Raw genomic sequence first — 19,953 nt, 5'->3', positions numbered from 1 at the left:
CAAATCGCCAGATTAATTGGAAGCAACTCTAACCGCCTAAGCTATACAAAGCTTTAACCGCGCCATATATAGATAATAATATAAAAAAATTCATTGATATACTGTGTAAATGTATTTTTTTTACAACTAATGCATCATAATCATTTAAATATAATATTTTAAAAGAGTTCAAATAAAAATTAAATATTTTAAATAAATTAACTAATTAATTGATTGTGTAAAATATCTTTACTTGAATTCATTTCCAAATTCAAAAAAGAAATTTGGATTTTTATTTATCAAAAAGTAAAATAAAAATAGATAGAAAAAGAAAAAGAGTGAAATTTGTTTGGGTCACGTGAGGTGCATGAATTTGAGATATAAAGGAAGAGTCAGTCTCATTAAGTCATTCTATTATACCACTCCAGCAATCGCTAATCAAAACTTGAATCCCTAACATTCCAATCCCAATCGATAGGTTTGCTTCCTTTTCGATTCAATCCATTTTTATCCTTCATTGTGTAATGCTTACTTTGTTTGATGGGAGGTGTGATTTTGTTTTTCGGCTTTTAGGGCTTTTTCTCCCTTTTCACAACCGCGCAGATTTTTTCAATTTATTATTGTTTTTGGATCATGGTTTTACTCATGATATGTATTTTAAGTTATCATTTTATAGGCTGTTCTATTCTGTGTACATTGATAACCGATTGTGTTAAAACTTAATATTATCCTCTTAAACATTATATTCTGGGTTTTAATCTTGCTATAGGTTGTGTTACTGTCAAATGCATTTATGATTGATTTACAATGTTTTTTAGTCCAATTTTTATAGTGAGAAACCTAAAATTTGTCTTAAATTAGGCATTGGGTTTAATGGCTTCAAAACGTATCACTAAGGAGTTGAAGGATCTGCAGAAAGACCCTCCCGTGTCCTGCAGTGCTGGTATGTCCCCCCCCCCCCCCCCCTTCCTTCTCTCTCTCTCTCTCATATTGTTTAGAATGTATGCTTAGGATGTGCTCCTATCATGGAGGATTGGTAGCAGCGCCGCTGTTGAGACCTGATAGAGTATGTTTTAGGGTGTTGCAGCTGCTGTGTTGACAAATATATTCTAGGGTTATCTTTATGAAACGACTAACGGGCTTGTTCTTTTATTTGGGCCAATAAAATGCTGATCTGATTTGGGAACCTCTAGTAAATTCCTTACCGAATAAAAAATCGCTAATAACACTTGCACAAACAAGACAATCAATATAATCTATTCACGCAGCAGTTTTAATGAATTTATTAAGTGACATTTGGGAAGGTAGGAGTTAAAGTTTTCAAACTTAGGATTCTACTAGGAAATAGAAGGCTGGGGAAGAGATGTAAAACAATAGATTCTAACATAGATCTTTTGTACCAACCAAGCACAACTTTTTTCAATTAAATTTTGACCATATCTGTAAGTAAACTAGCAAGCAACCGCAACCACTAGTTTCAAATCAGTTCAATGAATAAGTAAAGACAATATATAATTAGTAATGATTATTGCTAAAATAGCATGTATTGAGGGGTGTGGAGAGATGGGAGAATCTTGTCTGAACTGGTATCGGGCTTGTGTGGAGAAGATTTATAGAAATCTTGATAAGAATCTAGATTTGATTGGTAGTAGGTTTATAGAAACCAATAAGTAAGAGGAGAAAAATTTGACCATACAATACGACTCTATATCAATTGTCGAATTAAAAAATTCTCTAATTGGTCTCATTATCATATAAAAGGCACATGCTTTCTGTTTTATCTTGACCATTTGTGGTAAAATTTAATTGTCAATATTTACTACTCCCACATGTAAAAATAGACATCTGGCATTATGTGTGTATCAGGTGAGCACATGCTTTCATACGAGTTAATTCTACTCAATATAGTGTAAAATCATGTATAATGCTGTAGTATAATTTATTGTGTGCTTCTTTGAGTTCCAAGTTCAACTAAAGTTTCCTTTCTATGTATAGGAATCTTATCATGATTATTATATATTATACTCATGCAGGCCCTGTTGGGGAAGACTTGTTTCATTGGCAAGCTACAATCATGGGACCAGCAGACAGTCCTTATGCTGGTGGTGTATTCCTAGTGACCATTCACTTCCCACCAGATTATCCATTTAAGCCGCCAAAGGTAACTAACTAGTTTGCAATCTATGCTAGTATATAATCATCTAAGATTCATGGTTTAAAATTTTGGTCCGTGTCACGGATGCATTGTGAAGGTCAAACAAGGCTGATGTGGCTTTAATTGCGGCTGATGTACTTGGGCTGATATATTTAATCTCTTATTTAAATTGCTTGTTTTGTAGTTTTAATTACTGTTTTGCCAACTATTATTTTATAGGTGGGCATGTCATGTCATTTCATTTAGCCATTTAAATATTGAGACATGGTCTTTAGTGATTGTTTTTGTTACGAAACAAATATCAAAGCAGAACCTTCACGGTTTCTGTCATTGACATCGGCACACCAGATTCTTGAATATTTGTTTGGGCAAACAGATACCTTTAGTGACACCGTTGTTGTACTGTTTTGCTTTTGACCGCTATATTTATTGCATACATTTCAAATTTCAATGCAGCACGGACACGATATTGGTATTGAATACAATACATATCTGATATGGCGATATGCCAAACATTGAAAAATCTAGGATACATTCGTTTAAGATACATATATAAAAAATTAAAATTAACCACTAGTTAAATCCTTTTCTAACAAAAACCAAATGATTTTGCAAAATTTGATTGTAATAATTGATAAAGGAATTATGAGAAAAAGAAATCAATCTTAATCTTGAAAGTTTGATTCTTGTCATAGAACTAGAACAGTCATGTGGTAATTAAAGTTGAGAAAAGAATAATTAAGGAGGAGGAAGTTCGATTCATGTTCTAGATTTATGAGCAGTCATGAGATAAACTGTCTGTATCCGTATCAAAGATGTGTCACCGGCACAATATTTTATTTTTTAATTTTTAAATAAAAAATTCAGATACTCCTTCGATACGATACCACATATTTTAGAGTATTTGTGCTTCATTGTCTATAGTATGATTTTGACCTTCATTGTTCTTCTGATTTCTTGAGGAATGAAGTCCAACTTATGCTTGTTTCTTTGATTATGTTGAAAATAATGTTTGTGGTTTAAGTTGGTTAAATTATTCACAATGTGGCTTTTGTGTAGGTTTCCTTCCGAACAAAAGTGTTTCACCCTAACATAAACAGCAATGGAAGTATCTGTCTTGACATTCTGAAAGAACAGTGGAGCCCGGCTCTTACTGTTTCCAAGGTATGAGACTATGGCCTAATTGGGATTAACTTCTGATTTATGTGAGCTTTTCAATCTAAATATGTTTATGGCTTTTTACTTCACGAAAAAAGTGATAGGTTTATGGAGATGTTAAATGGTAGAGATTTTGAGAAAGCCAAATTTAGTTCATAAGCAAAGCTACTGCATGATAATCTCTGGTTATTGTAATTTTTTTTAGATACCTTTATCTATACTTGGTTTATTATATTTCTATCTTAAGTTTTTTTTAGTAAGTTATTAGAGTGAAAGAGAGAGATAGAGAAAAAGAGAGGGAAAGATTCTCAAACTGAATTCTGTTATTATGATTAAGACAATTACAGCATAGTAGAATTTATATTCATCTAATCCTGTGCTGATCCTTTCTTATCCTACACCACACTCTAACTAACTACAAGTTAGGGTGACATGGCAATACTCTAATACTCCCGCACAAGCTCAAGGTGGCTGCAAAGTAAGACTTAAGGCAGTCACATTGAGCTTGCTCCTTATCTCCAAAAACTATGAACTGGGAAGGGGTTTGGTAACAATGTCAGCTTTCTGATCAACACCAGGAATATGACAAACAGCCAGAGTTTTGTTCAGGACCTTTTCTCTCACAAAGCAGAGGTCAATTTCCATATGCTTGGTCCTTGCACGGACATGATTTGGGCCATAACAACAGTGCTCTGATTCTCACAGGATGGATGGAGTGGTAAAAGGGACAGTCAGCTTTGTTAAATGGTAGAGATTTTGAGAAAGCCAAATTTAGTTCATAAGCAAAGCTACTGCATGATAATCTCTGGTTATTGTAATTTTTTTTAGATATCTTTATCTATACTTGGTTTATTATATTTCTATCTTAAGTTTTTTCTAGTAAATTGTTATTAGAGTGAAAGAGAGAGATAGAGAAAAAGAGAGGGAAAGATTCTCAAACTGAATTCTGTTATTATGATTAAGACAATTACAGCATAGTAGACTTCATATTCATCTAATCCTGTGCCGATCCTTTCTTATCCTACAGCACACTCTAACTAACTACAAGTTATGGCAATACTCTAATACTCCCCCACAAGCTCAAGGTGGCTGCAAAGTAAGACTTGAGGCAGTCACATTGAGCTTGCTCCTTATCTCCAAAAACTATGAACTGGGAAGGGGTTTGGTAACAATGTCAGCTTTCTGATCAACACCAGGAATATGACAAACAGCCAGAGTTTTGTTCAGGACCTTTTCTCTCACAAAGCAGAGGTCAATTTCCATATGTTTGGTCCTTGCACGGACACGATTTGGGCCATAACAACAGTGCTCTGATTCTCACAGGATGGATGGAGTGGTAAAAGGGACATTCAGCTTTGTTAAATGGTAGAGATTTTGAGAAAGCCAAATTTAGTTCATAAGCAAAGCTACTGCTTGATAATCTCTGGTTATTGTAATTTTTTTTAGATATCTTTATCTATACTTGGTTTATTATATTTCTATCTTAAGTTTTTTCTAGTAAATTGTTATTAGAGTGAAAGAGAGAGATAGAGAAAAAGAGAGGGAAAGATTCTCAAACTGAATTCTGTTATTATGATTAAGACAATTACAGCATAGTAGAATTTATATTCATCTAATCCTGTGCCGATCCTTTCTTATCCTACACCACACTCTAACTAACTACAAGTTATGGCAATACTCTAATACTCCCCCACAAGCTCAAGGTGGCTGCAAAGTAAGACTAGAGGCAGTCACATTGAGCTTGCTCCTTATCTCCAAAAACTATGAACTGGGAAGGGGTTTGGTAACAATGTCAGCTTTCTGATCAACACCAGGAATATGACAAACAGCCAGAGTTTTGTTCAGGACCTTTTCTCTCACAAAGCAGATGTCAATTTCCATATGTTTGGTCCTTGCATGGACAAGATTTGGGCCATAACAGCAGTGCTCTGATTCTCACAGGATGGATGGAGTGGTAAAAGGGACATTCAGCTTTGCTAGAAGTGTTTGGACCCAGAGAACCTCAACTGTAGTTTGAGCCAAACTATGGTACTTGCCTCTGCACTGGAGCGAGCAACTACAGTCTGCTTCTTGGACCACCAGGAAATGAGATCAGGGCCCAAAAGGACAGCTGATCCAGAAGTGGACCTTCTATCATCTGGATCAGCAGCCCAATCTGCATCACAATATGTTTTAAGAGAGTATGGAGGAGCAAAGCAGAGGTGATATTGCCTTTAAGGTAGTGAAGAGTCCGTTTGACCGCAAGCCAATGAGAGTTCAAGGGACGCGCCATAAACTGACAAGCTTTATTGACTGAATAACAAATCTCTGGACGGGAAATTGTAGCATACTGCATTGCACCCACAAAAGATCTGTAAAGAGAGGGATCAGAAAAGTCAGCTGAGCCAGTCTTGGTGAGTTTGGTACTTGAAGCCATAGGGGTAGTCACCGAGTTAGATTCAGACATGTCAGTTTTGGCAAGCTGATCTCTGAGAAACTTGGATCGAGTTAGTATTAAAGTGGCATTGGACAACTTCTTCACCTCAAGTCCAAGAAAATAATCAAAGTCCCCAAGTTGTTTGAGAGCCAAAACATGATTAAGCTTGAGAGTGATTTGCTGAATAAGAGTGCAGAGCTGCCTGTGATGATAATATCATCAAAATAAATCAGCATATAGGCTGTAGCACCCTGATGTTTATAAATGAACAAAGAGGTATCACACTCGCTGTTAACAAATCCAAAAGACAGCAGGGTGGTTTTAAGGCGCTCAAACCACTGCCTTGGGACTTGTGTTAAGACCATAAAGGGCCTTATGTAAGTGACAAACTAAGACTGGATTAGAGGAGTTGAAACCAGGAGGTTGCACCATATAAAACTCCTCCTCAAGCAAGCCATTAAGGAATGCATTGTTGACGTCCAATTGTTGCAAAGGTCAGTTGCGAGTGAGAGCCAATGTGAGAATAAGCCTAATAGTAACAGGCTTAGTAACCGGAGAAAAGGTTTCATTAAATTCAAACCCATGAACTTGATGAAACCGCTTTGCAGAAAGGCGGGCCTTGTACTTGTTAACAAATCCATCTACATTTTCTTTTAACACGAAACACCCACTTGCACCCTATAGCTTTTCTGTTTGAGGGTAGAGGAACCAAAGACCAGGTTCTATTTCTTTCCAAGGCATTATACTCCTCTTGCATAGCAACAAACCATTTAGGGTCTTGGAGAGCTAGTTTAGCACTCTTAGGCTCAGAATGAACAAGAAATACAGAGGGAGGAACGGTAAAGGGACACCAGACTTGGTTCTAGTAGTCATAGGATGTGAATTATTTGGAAGAGTCTGAAGAGTAGGATCCCTAGGAGGAGAGACATATGAGGAGGTATGACTGGAAGGTGGTGAATTAGTAGGAGAGTGCTGAGTGTTAGTCATGGATGGGGGCAGAAACAGTAGGTAAGGAAGGTGCAGAGTTAGAGGATTTGCAGCAGGTTGAGAAGAGATAAGGTTGGTAGAAGAACTAGAGCTAATAATAGAGTTGGAGAGAGGAGGTTCAGCAGGAGATGAAACCAAATGATGAAAGGAAGAATTTAGGGTGATTGTGGGTGGAGAGGAAGAGGGAACGGGGTTGGAAGGGAGTGAGGATGTGGCTGGAAACAATTCTAGATAGGGAAATTTGGTCTCATTGAACAACACATCTTTGGAAATGAAAAGTTTGCCACTTGGGGAAAGACACTTGTAGCCTTTGTGAGATGTAGAGTACCCTAAAAAGAGACACTTATGTGATCTAAAGTCAAATTTATGAGGGCTGTAGGGACGAATGAGAGGAAAACAAGCGCAACTAAAGGCTTCAAGGAACCCATAATCAGGATTCTGTTTGAACAAGACAGCATGAGGGATATTTTGATTAGGAGACATGGTTGGTAAGCGATTTATTAGGTAAACAGAAGTTAAGAAAGCATGATCCCAGAATTTGAGTGTAAGGGATGCATGATTGAGCAGAGTAAGGGATGCATGATTGAGCAGAGTAAGGCCTAGATCAACAATGTGCCTGTGCTTTCTCTCAACCACTACATAATTTTGATGATGAGTATGAGGACAGATGAGACGATGTATGATGCCAAGATCAGAGAGAAACTTGGTGAATGGCCGAAATTCACCACCCCAGTCTGTTTGAACAGCTTTAATGTGATCGCTTTGAATTGTCGAAATTCACCAAACTGAAGTTCAGCGATCACTTTGAATTGTTTAAAAATGTTTAAAGCCTCTGACTTAGTTTTAAGCAAATAAATTCAAGTAAACTTTATGTAGGCATTAACAAAGGTAATATAATAATGAAAATTTTATGAAGATTGACTGGGGTGGACCCGAAAGATCACAAAAATTAATTCAAGAGGTGAGGTATATTAAGATTGAGGTGAATGCAGTCTATATACAGGAGGCTTAACAGAACATGGAATTCTGTTATTATGATTAAGACAGTTGGAGCAGAGTAGAATTTATATTCATCTAATCTGTTATTATGAGAGATAGAAAAAGGGGGGAAAGTTCTCAAACTGAATTCTGTTATTATGATTAAGACAGTTACAGCAGAGTAGAATTTATATTCATCTAATCCTGTGCCAATCCTTTCTTATCCTACACCACACTCTAACTAACTACAAGTTAGTTAGGGTGACATGGCAATACTCTAATAGTTTTGGTTCGCATGTTGCTTGTCGTAATATTTCCTTCCCCAACTTGCCCAAATTTTCTATAAAATATAAGAGAATAAGTGAGGAAAGCTGGAAGGTTTTAATTAACTTAACTGATTATTGCAGTAGAGTTATTGATTTAAGGTTTATGTTATATTGTTGCAGGTGCTGCTGTCTATTTGCTCCCTGCTGACAGATCCTAACCCAGATGATCCTTTGGTGCCTGATATTGCCCACATGTACAAGACTGACAAAGCCAAGTACGAAAGTACTGCCCGGTCTTGGACCCAGAAATATGCAATGAACTAGCACAAATATAGTGGACTCTTTCTGTGGGGGAAAATGTTGTTTGGGGATGCCTGCTGGGTATATATACATTACATATATAAGTGCATCTGCTATGTTTCTATAATAATAATAATCCAAACTTCAGAAATTTAAGGCTTGAAGTTAATATTTAATATTGTTTTGATTTGAAAATTTTGATTATACTAGTAATTTCCTAACTTGCAATGCTAACATTGTCAAAGCGCTAGTTAAAGTCTAAACGGCGGTGTAATATGTTTTTGGGGTTGGCAGCATGAACGTTACAAACGTTCAATGATAAATAACCACCTAAATAGTAGATTAGGTATATAACATTTTAGTGTTTGTGTGTAATTTGAAATAAATTTAATTTGTAACTGTTTTGGTTTAAACTATGTTTGTGACTAAGTGATTTATATTTTGTTATTATTTATAGTTAAATTCAAGTTTGAGAGGAAAATAAGTTAAAGTGGTTTATTTTAAAAGCAAACACAAGTTTTATATTTCTTTGATTGGAAAAAAGGTTTATTTGTACATCACACTCATCAGTAGTTTGAAATAGATTTTTTTTTTCAAAATAATCATTTTTTTCAAACAAAATTTGAAATGCTGATGTAATATTTTCCGCCGTTGCGGCTCCGATGCAAATTCGACTTTGGAACACAGATACGTTTGAACGTCTTAATCGGACGTTGTACAGTTGGTTAGAGGGAGAAATTGGAGAGGGTGAACGGATTAGAATAATACAATGGTTTGTGTCCACGTTCAACAAAAACGGAGAAGTACGAGAATGAGTGGATATTAAGATCGACCAAGACGCTCGTAGGATGATGTATTACATGTTCGACGCTCGTAGGATGATGCATTACATGTTCAAAATTGTTTTGATGGTCGTAATTGCATAATTCTTGTATTGTATTTGTTATAATTATTTGTGTTACCGTTTATGTAATGGTACTTTCGTCACAGACGTCTAATATGAAATAAATTTAGTTTTTCATATATTGCAATAGAGGTACATGTAAATTTATCTGATTTTGCTCGTTCCAACACTAGGACAGTTATTACGATTGTGACTTGGCTGACGGCATGAACTACATAGTCTAACCATTTTGTTCGCCGTATCCATTTCGGTTCGAATCCGGGTGCTGTTTGGGCGACCCTTTTTCTTCCTTCGCATAACTTCGTTGTGCCAGACGATGTCCCCTTGATATTCTGACCAATAATCCTCTTTTGCCACTACGGAAAAACTAATTTTATAAACATTTGAAAGACTGACGACTTTGTAAACTTCAGATAGCAAGTATGATGGATCTCTTCGAACCTTTGAGCATGCCACAATTACATGGGAGCAGGGGGTACGAAAGACTTGGAACTCTCCGCAGTCGCACCAACCTCTATCTAGTTCGACTCTGTACTGTCCCATCAACCTGCCCTCATTGTGATCCATGGACTCGACAATACTAAACCAACCTTTAGTTCAGTCAAAGACTGTAACCACCTGTGTGTTTGCTTTGGCAGCTTCATGTCTGATGAATTTCATTGAAGCATCGCTGAACAACTGTCCAGATTGCAACACTGAACTCCATTTTGAGCGTCTGGTCTCAAATAGCGCCCCTAGCCTGAAATATATAGCTTGCACCAAAGCAGTTATTAGTAGGTTACAGATGCCTTTGAAGACATAGTTCATTGATTCCACAAGTTTTGTTGTCATGTGGCCCCAACACCGACCGTTGTCGTATGCCCTAGTCCAATTCTCCAATGGAATGTTATCGATCCACCGTACCGTATCTTTGTTTGACAATCTTATTTCCTCGCGGTAGTGTTTGAAAGAAGGTTCTGGTGATGCGTAACCTGCATTGACAACCTTCTTCCGCAACGTCTTATCTTTGATTTCCCGCATGAAATTCTGAGCAATATGTCTAATACAGAACACATGCGTCGAAAGAAGATTTTGCCAGCCATTATCAATGTTATTATATGCACTGATGATAGAAGGGTGTCTATCGGAGATCAAACATAAGTTAGGCTGAGGTGCAACGTGCAATCAAAGATTTCTTAGGAAAAAACTCTATCCCTCAGCAGTCTCCCCTTCAACTACGGCAAAGGCGATTGGAAAAATATTGCTGTTCCCATCTTGTGCCACTGCCATCAATAACATTCCTTTGTATTTTCCGTATAACTATGTACCATCAATTTGTATAATTGGTTTACAGAAAGAAAAACCTATGATACATGGTTGATACGCCCAGAATAGATGGTGAAATATTCTATTTCCAACAACACACATACCATTTGGTGTATAGGTGGGCAATATTTCCATCTTGACAATTGTCCCGGGAGCATATTGTTTTAGAGCCAACATGTATTTTGGAAGTCGTTTGTAAGACTCCTCCCAATTGTCAAACACTTTTTCAACAACTTTTGTCCTAGCTATCCATGCCTTCCTATATGATGGAGTGTACTCGTACTCTGCCATAATATGCGAGATTATTGTACTCACCTTTAACGACGGATTGTCGCCAATGGCAGACAATATTTCATCGCATATTAGCTGGGAGCTTAATTTACGACGATCCTACATTGGGTTTGTTAGCATGCATGTGTGATCTGGACCCATTGATCCAATCTCCCAAGACTCGCTCCTCTTCCGGTACGAAGCTGACAACCTAAAAAGGCAGTGCTCATTCGGACAATAAACTTTATACCTCAATGTGTCAGTTCTGTCAACTCTGAAATCAGCTGATAGTTGCATGTGGAATTTCTTAATGACTTTTACACATTCCTCTTTTGTGCGAAATGTGTCTCCTTGTTTCAAAGATCCTTGCATCTGCACGTAAGGATTGTACCATACATCTGCTGAAGGTTCATCTGAACCCAAATTCAACATTGTCATGTGTTGGGGTGGGCAGTATACATGACTTGCGGGTATTGGCTCCTCTTTCTCTTCAGCGTTCACCATCGAATCAACCATGATCTCAGCTTCTTCTTCTTCGTCATCTGGAACATTCACCTCAACTTGTTCGTCATCAGTCTCACAAAACACTTGTGACTGATCAATGAACTGAGACACCTGTTGTTGATGTGGTAATATATACAACTCTATATCGTTGTAACCGAATTGTTCGTGACTGAAAAACATATGTTGAACATCGTCATCATCTCGAATCTTCTTTTAATAAAATTTTACCTGGTTTTCTGCAAACCAAACCGGATTTTTATAGATGATTTGGCCCATATTACTGCACTGTAATTTCTTTTCTATTCTTTGTTTCAGATGTGAAAAATTTGATCGTCGATTTATTGTAAACCGAGTTACCTCTGTGTTTCGAAAACAAAAACCGAACAAGTGATGATCAAATATTTCACCTTCGACATGGGTACTGATCATGTAATGTTGTGTGGAAGACATTTTGTTCAAATATTAAATATGTAGACAACTTTAATGGAATTGAATGCATTGCTAAGTTGTTCATCTGCACAACATAAATAGCGTTGCATTGCTAACTTGGTCGTTGCATTGATAACTTGGTCATTGTTTGTACAAACTTGACCATGCATGCAGTAGAAAGAATCAAACATGCAGAGAAAAGAGTGACAAGAACACACATGCGCTAGGGAATCAAGGAATCTCTGAACCCTGAGCCCTAATATTGCCACCTAGGCGCCCATTCCCTAGGCGCCATAAAGTAACTGGGGCGCCAAAAGGAAGGGCGCCCCTTCACAAAATTTGGACTTAGGCGTCACTAGGAATGGCGCCCTTCCCATTGCCCTACACTAAGGCGCCAAGAGGAAGGGCGCCTCTTCATTGCATGTGAAGAATCACATGCAGGCGCCAAGAGGAAGGGTGCCTCTTCCCTTGCATGTGGATTCTTCACATGCGCCTAGAAGAGAGATTTCTCACATACTTTCTGAAGTTTGTCATTCCCTTGTCTTTTCTTGCCAATGCATGCAACCAATCCCATTCATCTTAGGTTGCAAACCTACTCACTCATTCATCTATAAATAACCTCTCATATTAACAATATTAAATCATCTTCATCAATATTCAATTATATTCTTCTACCACACTTGTTTCCTCTACCACACTCAAGCTTTGCAAAATCAAATTATGTCTTTGTTGACTATGGGCGATGAACACAGAGGCACACTCGAGCATATCTCGGCATTTGTATGTTATCTCTCTTTTTTTACTTTTTATGTTTTTAGTCTTATACCTTTGTTATCTAGGTTTTTCTTACTTCTTATAGAGTTGTGTTTGTTGATTATGTATTTCTTCTTCTAATTGTATTTTCTAACTTTTTTGTTATTAGGATCCGAAGCGGTTTATATGTCGTGTACATGAATATGTACCCCACGATCCTTTAATAGAACCATATATTAGAGGATGTGGATTTGGAAATCTACTCAACATTGCTTCATACTCGGTGGACTACAAGTTCATTCTGGCTTTGTTGGAGAGGTGGAGACCCGAGACCCACACATTTCACCTTCCGATTGGTGAGTGTACCGTCACACTTGAGGATGTGTACATGTTGTTGGGTCTCCGCATAGATGGAAAGGCAATGAATGGTAGAGTTACCCAAGACAACAATATCTGCAACGAATTATTGGGTGCCCCTTTGTTAGACGACGAAACTGAGGGAGACACATCCGGTCAAGCAAGGGGACAAGGTATAAATTTAAAATACCTTAAACAATACTATGCCAATATAGTATTGTCCGACGATTCAACCGAGTATGAGAAAATAATAAAAGCTCGGTGTTATATTATGGTTTTATTTGGTAATTTTTTGTTTCCAGAAAGTACAAGTAATTTTGTAAATATAATGTATTTATCTTTATTACGCAACATTAATAAGGTAAACACTTATAGTTGGGGTTCAGCTGTGTTGACCCATCTATATATTGCAATGTGTAGAACTGCAAAAAAAATACCTGTACTTTTTTTTCATGTGCGTACTTGCTTCAAGCTTGGGGTTGGTCAAGAATGCCGTCGCTCGCCCCGATAAATGAACGCCCATTCGTGTTCTGGTTTGCAACCAAGTAAGTCTAACACTTTACCATTTACGATTTAGTTAATTATATTTTATATTATAATTAACAATAAATAATACTTTTCACTTCTTTTTTATCTTAGGTGGTCAGTAAGGGGAATGAACTACAACAGGTGTCCGAAACACACTATTGTAGTCTATCGCAATCTATTGGACCACATTGGACATGCTGATGTAATAATCCTACCCAACTATATTTTAATTTAAAAATACTTCTCAAATTATTTTCCATCTAATTGTTTCGTATTGTTTTATAATTTGTCTGGAGGCCATATCTGGGTCTGGATCATGATGTGAACCATGACGATGCTGCAGTTTGGACAGTGAAGACACCGATTATCCGATTCACTACGGTGGAAATGCACCAGAGTGACCGAGTCAAATTGCAGTTCAGAATGCTACAATAAATTCTAGAATCTCCCACGTGTTTGGGGAATTGACATAAAAAAAAAGGTTGATGCACAATGAGATTATTCTGACTGGAGAGACTTTGCAAAAGAGATGTGTCGTCAATGGAGGAATCGACGACAACACATCTTGAACGAACCAGTCATCCATGATGCAAGACCGACTCAACAATATATGACATGGTTTAGGTCGGTAACAACTCAACAATTTGTATCTGAGCCGCGGTATTTGATGAATCCACGCTAACTTACTTCGTCATCGTACGCCCCACAATAATTCACCACCCAACACCAATGTGAACTCACCCAAACCCAACAACCAACCACACAACATCAACCAACCACATACACACAACAACCAAACACCCAACATCGCAACCCGTTCATGCCAACCACCCAACAATCAACCATCCAACGTCCCAATCCATTCATACCACCCATCCAAACACAAAACCAAGAATCAAACACCGCAACCACAAACGTCTATAGCCCAAATGATTCATATGGGTCACTTCATCGTAGTCCCCCACCAATGACCACCCAAACATCCCATCAACATAACACCCAACCATTGTTTAACTATAGTACGCCCTAGGAACCATTGATTCGTTTCCAAAACGACTCAATGGCCCAATTTGGGCAACTATACCGTCCCCAATTCACCCAACCCCAATGACCTAATTACGATGACATGAGCACCGAACTCTATTACGGAAGCGCCATTGGCCAGACCCCCTCCGGATATTGGGAGCAAATGATGACACATCTGTCAAATACCACTGGAACTTCCGCAGACCTTCCAACCAACCATCGCTCGATCAGGTCACCACACAAAGACCCCAAACACCTCAAAAAAATCGTGGGAGACCTCAGAGACAAACTAACGCACCAGGATGTGGAACAGGGGGACGTTATAATCGGGTCGGTCATTAGTTTATTGTCAGTCCAATGTAACAAATTATTACATCATCAATGAATTTATTCTTTTCTATTACTATTTCTTATTTATTAAATAATGATAATTAATAATTAATAATTAAAAAAACTAAAAAAACTAAAAAATTAAAAAAATTATTTTAAAAAAAAAATAGCAGGGGGTGTATGCGCCAGATGAATTCGCGCATACACCAACCAAACACACACAAGCGCCACTAGCATTGACACCTCTTCATGAGGGCCCAATGCAGACGCCACTAGCATTGACGCCTCCTCATGAGGAGCCCAATGCATGCGCCAATGCTATTGGCGCCTCCTATTCATGCATTGGGGATGCGCCAATTCATCTGATGCATCCTCTTCAAAACACGGTTATTTTGATATTTTTTTTTGAATAATTGGTTATATATTATATAAAATATAAGTTTTATGTTAGATGCGTATCACCCGCAAACGGCTTGGTTATCTTCAAATACAGAATATAAAGGTCGTACATGGACATGTAAACAAATTAGTTACATGATCATTAAATTAAATATTCAAATGACACGATCATTAAATATTCAAACACATAAAAAAAACATTTTAAAAAGATTCAACAAGAATATCCAAAATTATATATAATAGAGTTAAATGTAAATTTCTCGGAAATATACCATAATTCAATTTTAATTTTTTAATTTTTTTATCAAATAGTGGTACTCTTAATATTTTTTATCCCTTAATTAATGTAAATGTGACAAAGATGTTAACCGTGGTATACTGTGTTGACTATTTGCACTATGGAATTATAGTTAATTTGTAATTAAAGTCGTAATTAATTTGTAATAAATTCAATCTCTAAAAATTCAAACTCACAAATTTTCAATTTTTTTCTTCACATTGTAGAGCCCTTGAATTGTTCATGCTTATGTGTATGAAAAATTATGTTGAAGTAAAACCTTTAATTAATTTGAATTACCCTGTATCATTAATTTTTGGAAATTTCAATACCATTCAAGAACCCGTGAATGCTGAGATAAAATATTAGATGTCTAATGCTTGTTAAATTGGTCTTTTTTCCAGCTTTCAGGTGCCAGACAAAATCAAGAAGGCGTATTACAGTTGTATGAAAACTTGCCACCAAGATTTGAGTGGCAATCCGGATACCACAAATTTCTGCACCTTCATGAGGTGGGTTCCTTTTTTGGGTATCCTCAATTTAATGCTTAGGAAATGTATGGTTAAGTTTTCTATATAATGCCCTAATTTCTCATTAATCAAAATCATTCCCTAGTCGTGAGCAAGTGTGATAATGAGGAGTTTATTTCATGTAATTAAAGAATAAAATCTTATTTATAATCAACAAATGACATCATTAGTAAATAGAATTTCATGTCAATGACAAATGGGTCTTTTTGCAGAACCATTATTTAAATAATTTGAACTAGAATTTTTCTCATTTCTCACCATCTTTTTCTCTAAGCAAATCAAACTTTAAGAGAGAAATAAAAGAGCAAGATAGCAGAAGGAGAGGGTGCAACCCTTGAAGGAATGAGAAGAGGAATTTGTTCATCATACATGTAAATCATTGAAGTTTTTGATTAAGAGGAAGTGCAAGCAACTTTGATCACCATTTATCATCAATTTTAAGAATCCATCAAGAGGTTGTTATACTTAAGTTTCAATTGGGAATTAGCACCTAAGTTAATGCGACGGGGTTTGGGGGTTGAATCCATGATAAATACATGCTTTGTGTGTTTATGTGTGTTCGGATTTTTTTGGCATGATTGTATGATGGAATGAGATTGCATGTGAACTAGAATGAGGTTAGTAATAGGTTAAGTGAAAGCCTGACCTTATGTGTATCTTCTTGCTTGGTATGAAGCAATTATTTTCTCATGATGCTTGAAGAAATATGCCTTATAATATGCATGAGTTAAGGCTAGTGATAATGATTTAATCCTTCTTAGTTGTGAGTTCTTGATAGAAATGTTATCATATGCTTGATTGAATACACATTCCTGGTGTTGGCTGACTGTGTATTGGAATTCATGTAGAAAAAATCTAGTTAGAAGTGTGAAAATCACACTTGGAGAGGGAACCCTAATTTATGGGCCTAACACGGGCCATGTTGGCCAACACGGCCCAACTGTGTTCCTCTTTGGTCCATGTATGGGAGGGGCATGCCGAGCCCAACACGGACCTTGTCACCTAACACGGGTAGTATGTGTCAGCACTCACGAATTCTCCATTTTGTCCATTCTTGATTCCTAGTTGGGCGATTGGACGCGAATCGTTCGCTTCAATTAAAGTGAGTGAGCTTAGCCTATGACAATTGGCGGATAACGCTTTGAAACGCTTTGAAACTCACTCATTTTCTTGTGCAATGTATGATGCCATAAGTGGCAATAAGAACATACATGCACTAAGATTTGTATGCAAGATCAAGAACGGCCATATGAGCCGAAAACCCTTGATACACATATGTATTATTGTAATGCTTAGCATTATGGTTGTGTGTGAAGTCAATACTTGAATTGATAATATTATTAGAGTTAATCTCTAAGAATAATTACTTAGGATAGTATTGAAATCCTAATAACATGGTTATAGTTGCTTACTTAACGAATGATAAATGGTAAGTGAGGAAACCTAGGAAGAGTATATATACGATGACGAGATGATTCCCGACAGAAGGAAGGCAGGTAAATCCGAAGGACCTTACCTTATGGAATTCATTCCCAAACGCAGGAAGTCAGGTAAACCCGAAAGACCTTACCTTAAGGCCAGTGTAATAGTAAGTCTCGATAGAATGAAGACAAGTAAACTTGAAAGACCTTACCTTGAGAGATTCGTTCTAAAAAGCAGGAAGACATGTAAACGTGAAAGACCTTACCTTAAGGGATGCCTAATAATAAGTCCCCAAAGCAAGAAGGCATGTAAACTCGGAAGACCTTACTTTGAGGGAATCAATCCCTAAAGTAGGAAGAGAGGTAAACCCAGAAGACATTACCTTAAGGGTAGTGTATTAATAAGTCGTTTATTCCATAAAATGTGAAGCTATATATATATATATATATATATATATATATATATATATATATATATATATATATATATATATATATATATATATATATATATATATATATATATATATATATATATATATATATATATTCTTTTTTTTTCTCTTTCTGGATCTTCAGTGATTCATAAAGAAGTGAAAAATAAGTGCATCTTCTTGGCTTGGAAATTGTATCTTGGTAGATAAGTGGACAACTCTTGTGCCTTATCGGTCTGACTAGAGAACCCTATTTTGTTTCTAAAAAAATAGGGGATAAGTGGTTTCGACCTTCTTTGGTTGTGTTCTTGATGGCTCCTTTTGTGACTTTGGTGATTCTACATGCGTTCCTATTTTGGTTTTCTCTAGCCCCGTGCTTTTGTTGTGTCTTTTGTTTGTTGTTGCTTCTCGCAATTGTTCTTCTTAGCTACTGGGGTTTGCTGTTACCTGGGGAGGGTTTGACTGTTTTTTTCTTTACTTTGCTCTTGTTGGTTTTGTTTTGGGTTTTGGTACTCCTTTGCCTTTCCCCCTGGACACCCTTTTACTTTAGGCCTTAACGCATATCTTTATTTATATTATATCTCAGTTTGCCTTTTAAAAAAAATGTTTCGTTTCCTTATTTTGTATCATAGCACGAGTGTGTAGTGCTAGTGAAAGGGACAAGGATAGTAAACTGTGTAAGGCCGAGTAGACTCCATGATGTAGTCTAGAACTCACCGAGATTAATATCTCACCCATCCATGTTGTATATTTCAAGTAGCTCGAGGTAGGAGAAAAGAAAATGCAAGATGACTTGAGCCGTATGTGGGGATGTTTCATTTATTTTGTTTATATTGTATTTTGAATATTTTGTAGTTCTGTATGGATATCATTTATATTTTCATGTACTCAGTTATTATCTTTTTGTACTATACATGACTTATGATATCATTCATACACATATGTATGATTTCAGTACCAGTTTAATGCTACATATAGTACTGTTATAGACATGTATTGTATGAGGGTGCTATAGTTGATATCAGAGTAGATCGATTATCGATCCAACCATGAAACATCATAAGTAAAATCTTTTCCTGCCTCATATAAGTGCTTTTCGACATGAATCCAAATGTCAAATTATATAGTATTAAGCATGATCAACTTGATTTCTATATGTACGAAGCGAAGTTTATGGATGACAAACACGAATGTCGTGGGAGGCCTAGAAATCATAATTCTGTTGTTGCTGCAAGTGATGTAACAACTACAAGGGCAATCCCCAAGTCAACCAACTCTGCAGAATACAAGGAGTCGGGGTTTCTGAGAAGGAGTTGGGGGTTTCTGAGAGTTCTTTAGGACATGAAACCTCCTAAATTCGAAGGTGGTATGTGTAATGCCCCAGACTGCTTTCAGGATTACCAACTGATCCCACAAACCAACATGAGTCTTTTCAACATGATTTATCCTCACTCACACACTTTCCGAGAAACTTCCCAGAAGGTCACCCATCCAAATACTACTCCAAGTCAAGAATGCTTAACTATGGAGTTCTTATCTGTTGGGCTACCGAAAAGAAGATGCATCTTGTTGGTATAGGTAGTACCAATTCATCTTTATAAGCCTTCCTTCAACCATGAAGTTTTATTCCTACACAGCCTCAGGATCCCTCTCATTCCGATGTGAATTCGGTTTTTCCCTAGAAGCTAATAAAAGTGTCTCATTGTCATGCCTTGTGCACCGACAACCACTCCATCGCCCTCGGGTGTTACATGTAACCACTCTCCTCCTTCTTCGGCCTCGGGTGTTACATGCCCACCAACTTCCGCTTGGTTCATCCCCGAACAAAATCGTACTAGGAGAGGTCTGGTTCTGATACCAATTTTTTTCAGAATTACCGACTGACCCCACAAACCAACACAGATCTTTTCAACATGTTTTGTCCTCACTCACACATTTTCTGAGAAACTTCCCAGAAGGTCACCCATCCCAATATTACTCCAAGTCAAGCACGCTTAACTATGGAGTTCTTATTGGTTAGGCTATCAAAAACAAGATACATCTTCTTTTCGGTAGCCGAGGCCAAAGAGGACGGAGAATGGTTACATGTAACACCCGAGGGAGGGGGAATGGTTATCGGTGCACGAGGCATGACAATGAAACACTCCTAATAGCTTCGAGGGAAAAACCGAATTCACATCAAAATGAGAGGGATCCTGAAGCTGTGCAGTGATGAGACTTCATGGTTGAAGGAAGACTTATAAAGAT

General features: G+C 37.1%; 1 protein-coding gene across 1 annotated transcript; it reads left to right on the top strand.

The window, feature by feature from the left end:
• The first annotated feature begins 312 nt into the window (after nucleotides 1-312).
• On the top strand, nucleotides 313-8,434 carry LOC127091878 (ubiquitin-conjugating enzyme E2 28). The gene is made up of 5 exons (XM_051030600.1): nucleotides 313-457; nucleotides 841-922; nucleotides 2,013-2,140; nucleotides 3,194-3,298; nucleotides 8,120-8,434. The coding sequence occupies exons 2-5, from the start codon at nucleotides 853-855 to the stop codon at nucleotides 8,261-8,263; spliced, it is 447 nt and encodes a 148-aa protein (XP_050886557.1). The 5' UTR covers nucleotides 313-457; nucleotides 841-852; the 3' UTR covers nucleotides 8,264-8,434.
• The last annotated feature ends 11,519 nt before the right edge of the window (nucleotides 8,435-19,953 follow it).

The sequence above is a fragment of the Lathyrus oleraceus genome, chromosome 6 (genome assembly GCF_024323335.1).
Source record: "Lathyrus oleraceus cultivar Zhongwan6 chromosome 6, CAAS_Psat_ZW6_1.0, whole genome shotgun sequence".
Classification (NCBI taxonomy): domain Eukaryota; kingdom Viridiplantae; phylum Streptophyta; class Magnoliopsida; order Fabales; family Fabaceae; genus Lathyrus; species Lathyrus oleraceus.
Note: the sequence above shows the minus strand (reverse complement) of the source record. Positions and strands in the feature narration are given on the sequence as shown.

Excerpts from the sequence above, each read along its gene's own strand:
- LOC127091878 (XM_051030600.1), top strand. The coding sequence starts at position 853 with ATGGCTTCAAAACGTATCACTAAGGAGTTGAAGGATCTGCAGAAAGAC. Across the intron at positions 923-2,012 it reads TCCCGTGTCCTGCAGTGCTG|GCCCTGTTGGGGAAGACTTG; the intron begins GTATGTCCCCCC and ends ATACTCATGCAG. Across the intron at positions 2,141-3,193 it reads ATCCATTTAAGCCGCCAAAG|GTTTCCTTCCGAACAAAAGT; the intron begins GTAACTAACTAG and ends GCTTTTGTGTAG.